Source organism: Ahaetulla prasina, chromosome 4, assembly GCF_028640845.1.
Source record: "Ahaetulla prasina isolate Xishuangbanna chromosome 4, ASM2864084v1, whole genome shotgun sequence".
NCBI lineage: Eukaryota > Metazoa > Chordata > Lepidosauria > Squamata > Colubridae > Ahaetulla > Ahaetulla prasina.
This window is the reverse complement of record NC_080542.1, coordinates 124,005,961-124,020,223: the sequence shown is the minus strand read 5'-3', so window position 1 is coordinate 124,020,223 and position 14,263 is coordinate 124,005,961. Positions and strand designations below refer to the sequence as shown.

The following is a 14,263-nucleotide window of genomic DNA, read 5'->3' as shown; positions in this document are numbered from 1 at the left end:
CAGCGAACCCAGGTTATTCTAAGTGTTAACTGTAACCGTCTGATGCTCACTGAAATTAAGATTAATTAAACTTGAGAGTAATGCAGTAATGGAGGCTGTGGAGTTAACAGAGGAGGCCACATAAGTCTGAGGGGGAAAACAATACAAGAGCTGGAACTGCATCCAAGGAAATGTTTAGGTTAAAAAGTAAATGATAAAAACCAGGTTACTGGAAAGGATGTTCACCTGTAAAAGACAGAATGGGGATTTGGTACGATTATAGCAGATTATTTTTAAGGACGCCCAACAAGACTCCCTTGGGCGGAGTGAGTCTGCTAATGTTTACGAAAATACTTTACACCCCGAGGCAGAGTTCCTGACCCTTGTCACCTCAGCTTTGCCACTCCCAAAATTCCCAGCCATTAGGACGGGGCTTGACTTTCTCCCCACGCCTGCCAGGCGCCTCTCCGACCAGAGGAAAACCGGGGGAAGAGAAATGCACCGGTATCCTGAAAGGACCCTGGAAATATGGACGGGAAAAGGAGTCTCTTCCCCACCGCCGAAAAGCTGTACACGAGGCGGGAAAGGAAGCCGAGCCTGAGCGGCGGGCCATGCTCCCTCCCGCAATGCACACCCTGCGCCCGGCCCGAACAGGGAGGCAGGACCGCTCCTTGCTTACACGGAGCAGGAGTCGGCGAAGGGGTCACAGTGGACACCGCGTCCAGTCCCATCGCCGGGCAGCAGCACAGCAAGATGCACAGGACGGCCAGAGTCCAGAGACGCTTCCAGCAGGCCATGGTCATCGCCATCAATTCACCCAGCGCAAAGCCGACAAGACACAAACTTCCCCGCCCACCTGCTCCCATAGAATCCAGGGGAAACTTATTCCCTGATTCGCGCAAGCGCACTTTTTATCCGAGTTGGCAACACCCAGGCCTCCCGGCGAATAAGAATGCTCGCCACCGCCCACGTGGCCTTGATGCCTTGTTTTGTTTTTTTTCCTCTGCCCTCTCGCGCTCGTTCGATTCGCCGCGCTGTTTCTAGAAGTGAAGTGGGGGCGGCTGGGCGGGGGAATCTTTGGCTAGGCTGTAAAGTAAGTAAGGCGGGTGGCGGGTTGTATGAAGTATTTCTATAGGGCAGCGCCTCTCACCTTTAGTAAGAGGGATGGACTTCAACTCCCAGAATTCCTCAGCCAGTATGGTGGGTCTGGGAATTGAAGTGCGTTCCTCTTAAAGCCGTAGCGGCGTTTGAGAAACTCGTGGTGCTGGCTGGGGAACTCTGGCAGTTTGAGATCCATGTATTTTAAAGTTGCTGACTTTGAGAAACACACATAGATCACGTATTTTACCGGAGACAGATTGGAACATCATTTTCTTTGGTGGAAAGTCGCTGACACCACTGTTTAACTAATGCCAGAGGTCTTCAAACTTTGCAGCTTTAAAGACTAATATGAGTGAACTGCAAACCTCATGCAAGGTCTCATCTCATTTAACATTTGCCAGACAAAAAAGCTTAAAAGAATTTTTAAGTTTTCTAATTCTTTTCAAACTCTTTACTAGCACCATGTAAAGAGATTCAACCTTTGATTCTGAACCTACATGACTATAACCTTTTTTTTTCCTTTTCCGAATCACGGGAGTTACTTCGAAGGAAATATGAACAAGGGCTTCCACTGTCGATTAGTGCAAGCCTCTTTAGGTTACCAGTAAAATAATATCTTACTTTTCCAATTTTTAAGGAAATGCTGGAGAATACAGCACAGATAAGTCTTGGATTTACAATTGCTAATTCAGCAACGATTTGGAATTATGATGGTGCTGAATAAAGGGACTTGTGACCTGTGCCGAAAGTTATGGCATCCCTGTGGACCAGTGGTGGGTTTCTACTGGTTCGCTCCGGTTCGGGACAACCAGTATTGGCAGCGGTAGGAGGCTCCGTCCACCTGCCTGGACGTCATCACAGATGCTCTGCACATGTGCAGAAGGTTCTGCGCATACGCAGAAGTGCCATGTGTGAGCTCCCAGTTCCGAACCAGTAGTGAAGATAAGAGGAACCCACTACTGCTAGGAACATGTGAACAAATTTTGGGTGTTAGGCAGCTGAACTGCAGTTCCAAACGAGTGCTGCAACTTCCTACACCAACCTATCTTCCCCATTTCAATCATCTATCTAGTTCAGTGGCCTGTGCAATTAAGGCTGGCTTCAGGGACTAGCTTATGGAAACCTGCTCAGCCCCCGAGATCAGCCCCATTTAACTTCAGGTTTTTTTTTCAGCTAACACATCCAGTCTATGCAAAGTGTGGCCTTCTTGCCGCCTTTTGCCATTTCCCAACCAGTCTCCATTTTTGTGATTCTTTGTAAAGCTGATTTGGAGAAGGCACATCCAAGCTCCTGCCTGCCATCTGTTTACTGTTCCACAAGCTCAATTACAACCACAATTAGGAGTCCTGGGGTTGTGGTAATTGAGTGAACCTATGAGGTGCCTTGTTTTACAATTGCTTCACACAAATGACTGATTCTGTGCCCAATTGTGGTCATAAGTTTACAAATCTTTAGCAATTGTTCAGTTAGATCTGTGATGAGCAACTTTGCAATCAATCCTGGCATTTATGACCTTCACAGGTCTGTAAAGCAAAGGAAAGCTGATTTAAGATCCTAAGATGAGTTGTGATTTCACTTGACTGAATTGTTTGTCCCAATTGTAGTTGCTAAACAGTAGAAACCATCTTCAAATCTTTAACCAATACTTTTTAACTCCCTCCCCCTTCAAAAGTCCAATGAGAATACTTTGAAAACCTAGAATACTTAATTAGGAAGGTCCAATTTGGAAAGCTGAATTTAAAAAGTAGAGTGAATGGGAAGACAGAGATGAGGTAACACATAAGCCTAATTCTTATGGTATACTACGTCATAGTGAGTCATATCTTTCACCTTAGCAGGAATTTGTACTATTACAATGAAGAAGACTTTTCTATTTGTCAACAACATATTGTCACCCTTTGCAAAATAATGTTTTATTTTTTAATTAAAAATACATACTTTACATAAAAACATATAAGATATTATTAAATGTCAAAACCAGATTTCTTCACAGTAGTCAACTCTGATCAAATACATTTCCATGCTACACAGATAAATTTTATTCTAAAATTAATGGTGGGATTCACATCCAAAATTTTGTATTTGAAAAATTACTCTATTTAAATCATGCCAGACAAGATAAAATTCAAAAGAAACAGATTAATGTTATATATCCAAGTCACAGTTTAATAGCTTCTGCATGCACAAGCAGTCAGCACTGTCAGAAAGTCCATTTATAATAAATATTTCATTAAGAAAATATACAAAATGCAACTAGACAAGCAGTTCAATTTTTCTTCAGCATCAGTGAGGGATATTAAGGTGGTTAACTGGAAGATGAGGCAGAGGGCACAGAGCTATTACTCTGATGCCACTTAACTTGCTGGCACTGATGGTAACATTTTCATTTTGCTTAGACCTTGTACTCTTAAAACAGAAAAGCAAGATGAGCAGTATTGAGCTTCAGATTTAGTGATATAGACCAGGGCTCTCCAGCCTTAGTAACTTTAAGGCTTGTGGACCAACTCCCAGAGTTCCTCAGCCAGTTTTACCGGGTTCCTGACTTAATAGTCAGTCAAGACACATATAAAGACTACAAAATTATACCATTTTATATAACTTTATTAACTGTATGGCTATAAAAACAGAAGCAGCCAGCCCCTGTTCAGTTTCCTGCGGTCCATATGGCAGACAACCTTGTCTCTGAAGATATTAGGTAGAATTGCTGCAAAATGTCAGGAAATCTGTTCCCTAAACCAGTCACTAAATCCAGAAGCTCAGTACTGTGAAAGCCTATCCCCAGAAAAGCAAGTTAGTATTTGCAGAATCCCAATACATTGAGCTAAAATCCCTAAAAATGGCTTTAATATAGAACAGCTACCTATGGAGTCATGACCAAACTGAAACACAGCATTCCTTGAAAGTATTCTCCAAGCCATCCTCTTCAGATATTAAAAGCACCAGCTCAAAGAAACTCACCCAGCTCCCAAAAGATCACCCTGACATACTTTCTTTCAGAGAACTTGAGCTAACAGAGTACATAATGGAATATTTATTTTGGAAAACAGTTCCACTGAGTATGTGGCTATATCCATGCCACCTCAATCAATATAGAGAATGCTATTTGTGTGTGTGTGTGTGTGTGTGTGTGTGTGTGTGTGTGTGTGTACATTCAATTGTGTCTGATTATCAGAAACTGCCTGGACAAGCCCCTGAAATTTTCAGAATTTCAGAAATGGCTTGCCATTGCCTCCTTCTTAGGGCTGAAAGACCAAGTTCGCCCAGCTGGCTTTGTGCTTAAGGTGGAAGTAGAACTTGCTGTCTCCTGGTCTCCTTGATACCTTAACTACTACTCAATATCCTTAACAAATGATAAACAGAGCCTCTAAACTAAGTACATTAGCCCCATCATTTATATTGTTAGATGTAACTGATATATTGTATGCTAATTGTTTTCACACCTTTGTTTTTTATACAAGGAGCTTAAAGCATCATTCATAGGACACCCTTTCATTTTTCCTGCAAAAACAACTCTGTGAGGTAGGTTGGCTGAGAAAGAGTGACTAGCTCAAAATCACCCATTGAGCTTCTAAAACTAATCTGAGCCTTTTCACTCGTAGTCTTACTCATTGGTAAAATGAGAATTGAAGCAGAAGAAGAGGAAATGATCAGAAAGCAGCTATTGTATTTCCATTAAGATTTCCAAATTATCCAAAAGACAACAGAAACTTAATACCTGAATGGGAGAACTAAAGAAGCAGCATTGTTATATATTTGTCATTAACAGAACTTATAACTTAAAACCTGCCCTTGTATTTTGAAGCTGTTTTTTATGTGTAATTCTCATTAATTGCAGCTATTTGAAGGGAATTGTGCTCACTTCTCATTTATGAATTTTATTTGTGCAAATATAAATACTTTCTAACATTCTATTTTTAGTTGTAAACAGTGCAAATATCACTGTTAAGAGTATTATATACTCAACATTTCTGAGAAATTCCTGATTCAAAACAAAGTTAAAAGGTTTCAATGACTCAGGTTGATGTGCATATAATTGGAATGGTAAATTCAAAATAAACATTAATGCAGAACAATTTCCAATAATTTACCTAAAGAAATAGAGCTCATAAACAAAACTTTGCTTTCTTCAATTATTTTTTACTATTTTTGTTTAAAGCAAATTAAAAAGTAATATACTTAGAAGCCAATAAGAAAGATACTAGATTTAATTCAATTTTCCAGAATATGTTTAAAAAGTTTTGTAAATTCTTATTCGCTTAAAAAAGAGATCAAATAGCATACTTTAAAGTTCATATCTGCTTCTGGTACTACTTAGAAAGCAATAAATACCACAAAATGGGAAAAAAATAATCCTTTTGAAAGCATAGTCTCCTGCATAAGAAAACAAAGTGGGATCTATAACCAAGCCAATATGCATGCAGTGTTTTTAATGATAATCTCATCCTCAAAACTGTAATATAATATAAAAATATTCTATATCAGTATAATTTATTTGGAACATGGCTTTTAGGAAACCACTTATAAAAAGTAGCCCATAAATGTAATTCTCTACTTTTATTTTTTTTTTTTAAAAATCTAAAGTCAGAAAGGCATTTCTCAGTAGAATAGGAAGATTTTCTTCTATGTTATTTAGAATAATATTTAGAATACTTATTATTTTAAGTATAAAGAAAAAACTCATATTAGTTATAAAAATATTTGATAATAAAAGGATATATACCATAAGCCCTTAGGCAATATCAGTCCAACTGATCTACACTTTTGACTTTGCCTCCATAATCAATCCTGAGGCTATTCTGATGTTGATGTTACATTACTCATATGTTTCGCCTGTAAAAAAACCTGTTACATAATTTTCTTCGTTGGAAAAAAAAAGCTTTAACATTTTTCTTTAACAAAACAAAATATTTCTAATATTCCTAAGCATAATGCTTAGGAATATTTAGCATAATTTCTAATATTCCTAATTAGCATAATTTCTAATATTCCTAAGCATAATGCTTAGGAAATGTAAAACTTAGGCAATGTAAAACTACATTTACATTTCCTAAGCATTATGCTTCTTTAGAAATGGCAATCTTCATAGGAACAAAGTTAACAAACATTAAAAAATGTTGACAAATATAGTTTGTATGTGCATAATGAAACACAAGAATAGGCACAGGATTGAATGTGTACATAAACTATTACTTTGGATACTGAATGTCAAACTATTATAGGTAGTCCTCAAGTTACGACCACAATTAAGCCCAAAATCTCTGTTGTTAAGTAAGACATTTAAGTGAGTTTTGCCTCATTTTATGACATTTTTTGCCACAGTTCAGTTGATAAATTAGTTAGTGAATCTGAATTCGCAAAAGCTGATCACATGACCTTGGGACACAGCAATGGTCATAAGTATGAAACAGTTGCCAAGCTTTTGAAATTTGATGACGTAATCATGGGGATGCTGCAAAGGTCTTAAGTGTGAAAAATGGTCATAAGCCACTTTTTTCATTGCCATTGTAACTTTGAACAGTCACTAAATGAACTGTTGTAAGTCGAGGACTACCTGTACTGCTCAGCTTCAGATAAAATCAGTTTATCATTTGTAAAGATAAGAAATGACTGTCAGTGAAGAAAAGATTTAAAATAAAAATGTTTCAAATTAGAGCGATACTACAGTAGGTCCTTGACATGACAATTAACCCCAACGTTTCTGTTGCCAAGTAATACAGTTAAATGAATTTTGCACCATTTTATTATCTTTCTTGCCAGTAAATCATGCAGTTAAGAAACACGGTTGTTAACTAAATCTGGCTTTCCCACTGACTTTGTCAGATGTTTGTAAAAGCTGATCACATGACGCTTCAACCTTTGTAAATACATACCAGTTGACAAGCATCCAAATTTTAATCACGTGATCATGGGGATGCTGCAATGATCATGTGAAAATCGGTCATAAGTCACTTTTGGCAGACTTCAGTCACTAAATGAATGGTTGTAAATTGAGGACTACCTGTAGTCTGATAAGAAGGATAAGAAGTCCTTGACGTATGATCACAATTGTGACCAGAATTTCCTTTGTAAGTTATTGCAGTTATAAAATGTGACCAGATTGGATTTTACAACCATTTTACAATCGCCACAGATCAGTAATTCATGTGATCATTAAGCAGATCCACCATGCATTTTTAACATTTTTAACTGAAATCAGCTGGGAAGATAGTAAATTGATAGTAAATTGTGCTCACGTACCTGCAGGATGCAGAAGCCAGGCGTAAATGCAAACCAATAGCAAAGCACCCAAACTGTGATCACATGACCACAGGTATGGTGTGCCAGACATTAAGTACAGGTTGTAAATTATTTTTTCTGGCCGTTGTAACTTTGAACCATTGTTAAACAGTCGTAAGTTGAGCACTAACTGTACTTAACTGTTTCACCTACTGGAAGACAAACAGCACGATAGCATTTTTCAGTACTATATTTTATGGAAGAAACTTGAGTTCTGTAAAAGTAAGATGATACTACTAAAGTTTGTTATTTATAAACTTACAAAAACTGCTGGTTTCAGAGGCCCTTAAAAATTTGCAGTCACTTCTAGTATTTCAGCCTGCTCATTCCCCGTTTCTTAACAATCTAGGTAATGAAAGTAAAAGTCACCAAACTACACACACCCTTGCTATAGTTGCAAAAGTTGCTAAGCTGTGGGAAAGCATTTAACTTGTAAATGCTAACATAAGGGGAGAATATGCAAAGGAATGTTTGGCTTTCTTGATCCATTCTTTTAAGAAGTACGTGTAACCACAGGGATGTCAATTTCAATGGCAGAGTGCCGTGATCGTGCAGAATATGGCTGGGAGGCATAACTGTGCACACTAGGGGCATGCGAATATAGAGGCTGCCAGAAAGGGGAAGGTAGAGTCTTGCACGCACAGTACCAGAGGCATAAGAGAATAGCTGTAAATAATAAGCCACCTGCACTGGCAATAGCAATGTAAACAGAAATGTCAAAGGTGAAAACAGGCTCATATTTCTGATTCAACTCTCTATTATGGAAGATGACCCAAACTGACGGTATCAGGCAAATGACACAAGCAAGAAGAAAGAAAAGGCCGGCCACAAGATGGCAGCCTGCACTATTGATAAGGCATCTGACCTGCTTGATGTTGGGCACCGTGGATACAAAGGCGGTGTTACACATCCCAATTAAACAGAGAAAAAGGGCCATGACGGTGGTCAACATGCTAATGGGAAGAGCCAACTGGAGGACACGCAAATCTAGCTGATCGACTGCTGTGTACCACTCAGTGTCATAAATGACACAGTCTTTGCTCCCATCAGAGCGAACACACTTAATCCACAACCCAGTGTAAACGGTCACGTTCTTTTCATTTTTGTTAAAGGTGTAGAGTCGCATTTGTCTCCAGTTTGGAAGCAGTGCTGCAGCAATGAGTCCCGATAAAGCAGCTGTTCCAGAGAGGAAGGCTAGGACCGTCGCAGCATGAACGTCCCGGCAGCCCATTGCAATGGGTTTAAAAAGGTTCCTGGAAAAATTGGGAAACAGCACCAAGTTGTATAAAGATTCATTTCGGTGTGATGAAAAAAACAAGAAGAAATGACAGATACAGCTGCTTTACTGTAAATGATTCAATGTTATCAGCACATCACTTAATAGCATTGGTAATCCTCGACTTATGACCATAGTGGAACCTGCCCATTTACAGCTGTAGCTCACGACGGCTAACTCACGATGGGAGATCTAATTTAATGATCTTCCATTCTTATCCTCCCCATGAACTGTTAAACAAACACACTGGTTATTATGCACTGTTAAAGCTTGGGTGCCCTAGTGGTGGGGAAGGCACTTGGAGGCCTTGCACAGGCCCAGACCTGCTTGCTCCAGGCCTCCCAATCTTCCCAAGCCATCTCTGAAGCATCTGGTGCTCCATTCCCTGTCCCTCAGGATTTCTGGTCAGTCAGCTCCGGAAGGGAGCCTAAAGGAGCCACTGGTGCACAAACGGCAGGTACAGCCTGTAGGCCAAGCATATTACTTCCCATCCAGCAACCCAAGGGACTTGCAGGACTTGGCCTGTTTCCAGCCAGGCCACTTAAGACAGCCTAAACTGGGCAATAGAAAAGATTTAACAGCAGAGCAGGAGGCTGTTAAATCTTTTAGGCTCAGTCTACTTCTTATCCAGCATTCCAGGCCCTTGCAAGTCTTGACCCTACCCCACATTCAGCTCCAGGGCCCAACAGCACCGAACTTACCTTTTGGGGTTTTTTGCAGAGTAGCCTGGCTGATGCCATGCAAGGCTCAGCTTTCTTGCAAAGCTGCTGGCCTCATGGCAACTTCATTCTATTCTGCAAGCAAGCAGCACTTCTCAAGAGACTGTTGGGATTTTTTAAGGAGGCTCCACAAATAAACAGAGCACAGCTAAGCTTTGGAGTAGACTGAGGCTTGCAGACACCCAACAAGATAGGTGAGGGAGATAGCTTTGGGGGAAGGGGGGCACTGCAGTTTCCTGTGGTTGGTCGTAAGAGTGAATAATGGCAGGGGCAGTGAAGTGGCTGTAAGATTAAGGCAGGGCTATAAATACCTTTGGATGGTTGGTCGTAACTTCAAACGACGCCAAGTTGTAAGTCAATGGCTACCTATAATATATTAAATTTGGTCACAAAAAGTAGTGCAAATGATCAATATAATTATTTGAACCAGTTTCTTAACAGCCACAACCCCTTATTTACTTACTTGAAAATAAGGTCAAATGAATTAAATTGACTGTCAAGTAAATGAGTAGAAATAAGTTTCTACATCTTGATCTATATTCAATCATATTCAACCATTTAACAGCAAAGGAATGTAATTTTAATACAAAAAGCTATGTTACACTAAAATAATTCCAAATACCAGACTCAATTGCTGAACATTTGTCTATTTGTAATTTTAACTATAGTACAAACATGTACAGAATTTGCTATCTGACTTTTTAATTAAAACTAATTTGCACTGGTCTAAACCTAACCATTTTATTATCTGTTCAAATATAAGCCAAGGTAAGTACTATTCCTCAGCTCTGAGAATGGAATTTAACTTAAAGGTATAATTACATTCAGATTAATAGAGAGTTTTTTTTTATTGGCCAAGTGTGATTGGACACACAAGGAATTTGTCTTGGTGCATATGCTCTCAGTGTACATAAAAGAAAAGATACGTTCATCAAGGTACAACATTTACAACACAATTGATGGTCAATATATCAATATAAATCATAAGGATTGCCAGCAACAAGTTATAGTCATACAGTCATAAATGGAAAGAGATTGGTGATGGGAACTATGAGAAGATTAATAGTAGTGCAGATTCAGTAAATAGAAGAACTTACATAAGTAGACTAATGTTTCTAGAGCAAATATAGCTATATTTTGAGTCAGTGGCCATGTTTGCATATATTTATAAGATAGGAATCCATTGAAATTCAATTTATCATTAAAAAGCTGGATATTAGCATACTTAGCCCATTCACTTGTATTTTGCTCCTGGCATTTGCATGACTGTTAAATATACAGAAACACAGAAGCTTAGCATGATGCTCAAACTCACCTTGGAATCTTTGTTCTGTGTGAATGCAAAAGAGTGCAGTTAACCATAGCAACTCTAAAATACTTCAATTCCATTGTAAAAAGTATTCAAACCACAGCAAAATACCTAATTTCATACATTCTTGTTTCTTAAGTTTCTTTTCATTAATCTGTTGGCATCGGCTAACTTCTTTTTAAAATGCCTGGCCCTTTATTATTTTTAATAGATATATTTCTAATTTAAAATATTGCTCTACACAGATACATAGTTGTCCTGGACTTGTGCATTTGAACTAGACATAACTTAAATATTACACTGAAAGAGAGCTGTCACTGTCATTTTTAGCATTCACTAAAATGTTAAAATTCACAGTGGTCAATCACTGTGTAACATAATTTTCGATCAGATGACTTGAAAACTGTTTCACTCACATTTTGCTATATCAGTGGTACAGAATACGAACTGAAACTAAGATGCTACGTTCCTCAGTTTATCCTGCAAGTGCTAAAATGAATGAAACTGACAACCACCAACTCCTTTCATAAAGAAAACATATTTTAAAGCAATTTGTGTCTTCAGGCAAAATATCTGATTTAGATACTAAATCTGTAAGAATAAGTAGCATATCCTTCATTACCTTTCTCCAAGAGAGTATTTTTTCAAGGGCAATATTTTAGGTGAACACTTTATTCTGTTCATGATCCTCAACATTATGTTGAAGGCACTTTCAAAAATGAGTTTGTATCATTCGCAGGCAGAAAATCCCTCATTCAAATGTCTGAGTGAGGCATGCTTTTTCTTAATTTCCAATTGCAAGAATAGTGTGGATACATGTAACTATATTGTGGAGATATGTCCATACAGAGAATCCCATGCCAAGTATGTAAAGCATTGTATAGACACCCAGTTCCTAAATGTAGTAAAATGCAGTTGCCACTCTTTTTAACACAGGAAACATGAATCTTAACATACTGAAAATCAATTATATTCATTAAGGTTTTCTATAGCTTTATCTACCACTGTCCTTAAACTGGTCATCTGCCAAAAAAACCCCCAACAGTTGTTCCTAATTCTAAGTATTCAAAATCATTCAAAGAGCATAAAATATGCACAATGTTTTCAACATAATATATCTCAAATTAGAGCATGGAACCAAAATAGATACTACAATGGCCATGCATACCTCATTCAGCCCCCCAATCAGTTCTATACACTATATGATTAACAAAGTCAAGAAAACGTTGCAATATGGTAAGATACTTACTTGTACACTGTATCTAACTTTCTTCAGGCCCAATTACTGTAATCAAGAAAAATTAAAAATCATTATCAAACTGAAACATTCAAAAACAACTAAATAAAAACAATACAAAGTATTGTATTTTGTTTGTATTACTGTTTACGGCTAAAATGTTGAAAGACACTCTCAGTAAGTTACAACAGATGAGTTAAATTACTATTCAGGACAACATATAAATACCTATTTGAAACATGCAATTAAGAGACAATATAATTAGGGTTCTACCAGCCAACTTGGTTCATCCTCCGCCTCAAAGCAGCCAACCAGAAAATTTGTAAAGACTATTTAAAGATAGGGGTGTTGCCCTTGAAATTTATGCAATTTCAATTTAAATTCATCTAAATCAGATCCCATAACAACTTGTGGCATCAAATCTTACAAAGCGGTAACTTTTTTTTTTTGGTCATCTATCCCACCAAATCTTTTCATACGATGGCCCCTAATTTTAAAGATTTTTTTTAAAAAAGTGTTTCCGTCCAAGTATTAGAACATTTGGCTTACAGGAATAGGCTCTAGTAGGCAGGCGACAAGTTCCACCCCAGAGGTTGCTGATCTACAATTCCCATCCGCCTCCCTCATCATTCAAACCAACCATGCTGGCTTGAAATGCTGGATCTTGTGCTTCAGGAACGTCTTTGTTATCAGTTATCCAGTTTTGCATTGGCAGATAAGCCTCTGACACTCAATGAGGCAGAGTTGCAGTATAAGTATAACAAATAATCGTAATAATCATTATACAATCGCATTTCACAGAAATGAACAATACACCGATAAAAATATGACACAGCTTTAGCGGTCTGAACCGGCAGGAAAGAAAACTCATTAATGTATAATGAAAATTGGCATCTTAGTTGATAAACAGATAGGCAGACAGGCAGCAAATCTCCCCTTTCTAACCTGCTTCCCACGCACAATGCACACAATTGCAAACACCGAATCCATCTTCGGTCTCCCGGATTTTCAGGAAGTGTCTGCCTTTTCCAGGTCTGCCCAAAGCTTCCTGGGACTGTAGTTTCTCTCTACAGTTCTCTTAGTTTCCACGTGCTTCCAAAGACTACAATTCCCAACATCCTCCTTTAGTAGATATTACTGAAGTCTACACCTTCCCGGCTGTAATTGAGGTTGTCCTTTGAGGACCGGACTGGGGTTAATTGCCAAAAGGAAGCAGTTTGAGTGAAATGAGCTATCACCTTCGAGGCTTTTAGTTTGTTAGGGTTTTTGTACCGCAGGTTTGTTTTTTTTTAACAAGCCAATGTGAAACCTGAGAATGGGTTTTTATCCTAAAAATATTAAAATGGATGCCTAATTGCAAAATATACTAATATTTTAATATTTATAAAATATGTCTAATTGCAAGATATAATCTTTTTGTATGATACTTATATATATTGTTTTGACAAAATAAATAAATAAATAAAATACAGAAATTACAGTTATCTCTTTAGAGTCTTTGCGGCACTTTAAATTTCATTTCATTCATTTTATTAATGTTTTTAATGAACATTAATAAAATTATCGTTAGGACAAAAAAAAAGTTCAGTTTCTGCAATGCATAGGTGGACCTATTATTGATCTTCAGCTGTCAGATCTCGCAACTCTAGTTTGAACCAACAATAGCCGAGTTTTAAAACAGTAGCTGATTTGGCATTAGAAAGACAGCAAGTTGTTCATGTTTAAAAAGGGAAAGCATACACAGCCAAATCTTAGATCTAGGGAAATTTTATAGGAAATGATTATTTTATAGGAAAGTAAAATGGGAATGGCCATCTCACACAAATATGAATATGGTTTGATGGGTGTTCTTGATTTATTTATTTACTTATTTTTGTCTCAACAGTATACACAAACAAATGTCATAGATAAAACAGCGTATCTTGAAGAATATATATATATATATATAATTAAAATTATGCATCAACTATATTAATTGGATATAATGAAGGGAACAATAGGACAGGAACGGTAGGCACATTTGTGCTCTTATGCACGCCCCTTATAGTCCTTTCAGGAATGGGGTGAAGTCAATAGTAGACAGCTTTTGGTTGAAGATTTTGGGATTTTGAGTAGACTATGGAGTCAGGTAATGAGTTCCAAGCATTAACAACTCTGTTACAGAAGTCATATTTTCTGCAATCAAGTTTGAAGCGATTGACATTTAGCTTGAATCTATTTTTTGCTCTTGTAATACTGCGATTGAAGCTGAAGTAGTCTTTTATAGGAAGGATATTGCAATATTTTCATTTTCAGCAACTATAAGAGGGATGCAAAGGGTTGCCAAAAAGGAATAAAAGTCTACAAGCCCTGGGCTTTCATTTTAC

The 14,263-nt window shown here is 37.8% G+C and overlaps 2 protein-coding genes across 4 annotated transcripts in view; both read right to left on the bottom strand.

Annotated features, from left to right (window-relative positions):
* LOC131198772 (pituitary tumor-transforming gene 1 protein-interacting protein-like) overlaps positions 1–869 on the bottom strand; it is a 28,121-nt gene extending 27,252 nt beyond the window's left edge. Inside the window, exon 1 of the mRNA XM_058183812.1 lies at positions 659–869. Within this exon, the coding sequence (XP_058039795.1) occupies positions 659–845 (187 nt within the window). The 5' untranslated portion in view covers positions 846–869. The remainder of the gene's footprint in view (positions 1–658) is intronic.
* Positions 870–2,977: 2,108 nt separating this feature from the next.
* Positions 2,978–13,215, bottom strand: CLDN12 (claudin 12). 3 transcript variants are annotated; one of them, XM_058183810.1, is made up of 5 exons: positions 12,843–13,215; positions 11,910–11,945; positions 10,667–10,681; positions 9,663–9,717; positions 2,978–8,609 (listed from the first exon to the last, which is right to left on the bottom strand). In XM_058183810.1, the coding sequence occupies exon 5, from the start codon at positions 8,585–8,587 to the stop codon at positions 7,850–7,852; it is 738 nt and encodes a 245-aa protein (XP_058039793.1). In that variant the 5' UTR covers positions 8,588–8,609; positions 9,663–9,717; positions 10,667–10,681; positions 11,910–11,945; positions 12,843–13,215; the 3' UTR covers positions 2,978–7,849. The 3 variants fall into 3 exon arrangements, with proteins under 3 accessions (XP_058039793.1, XP_058039791.1, XP_058039794.1); XM_058183808.1 differs by lacking the exon at positions 10,667–10,681 and having other exon boundaries at positions 12,843–13,214; XM_058183811.1 differs by lacking the exons at positions 11,910–11,945; positions 12,843–13,215 and having other exon boundaries at positions 10,667–11,900.
* Positions 13,216–14,263: the final 1,048 nt, after the last annotated feature.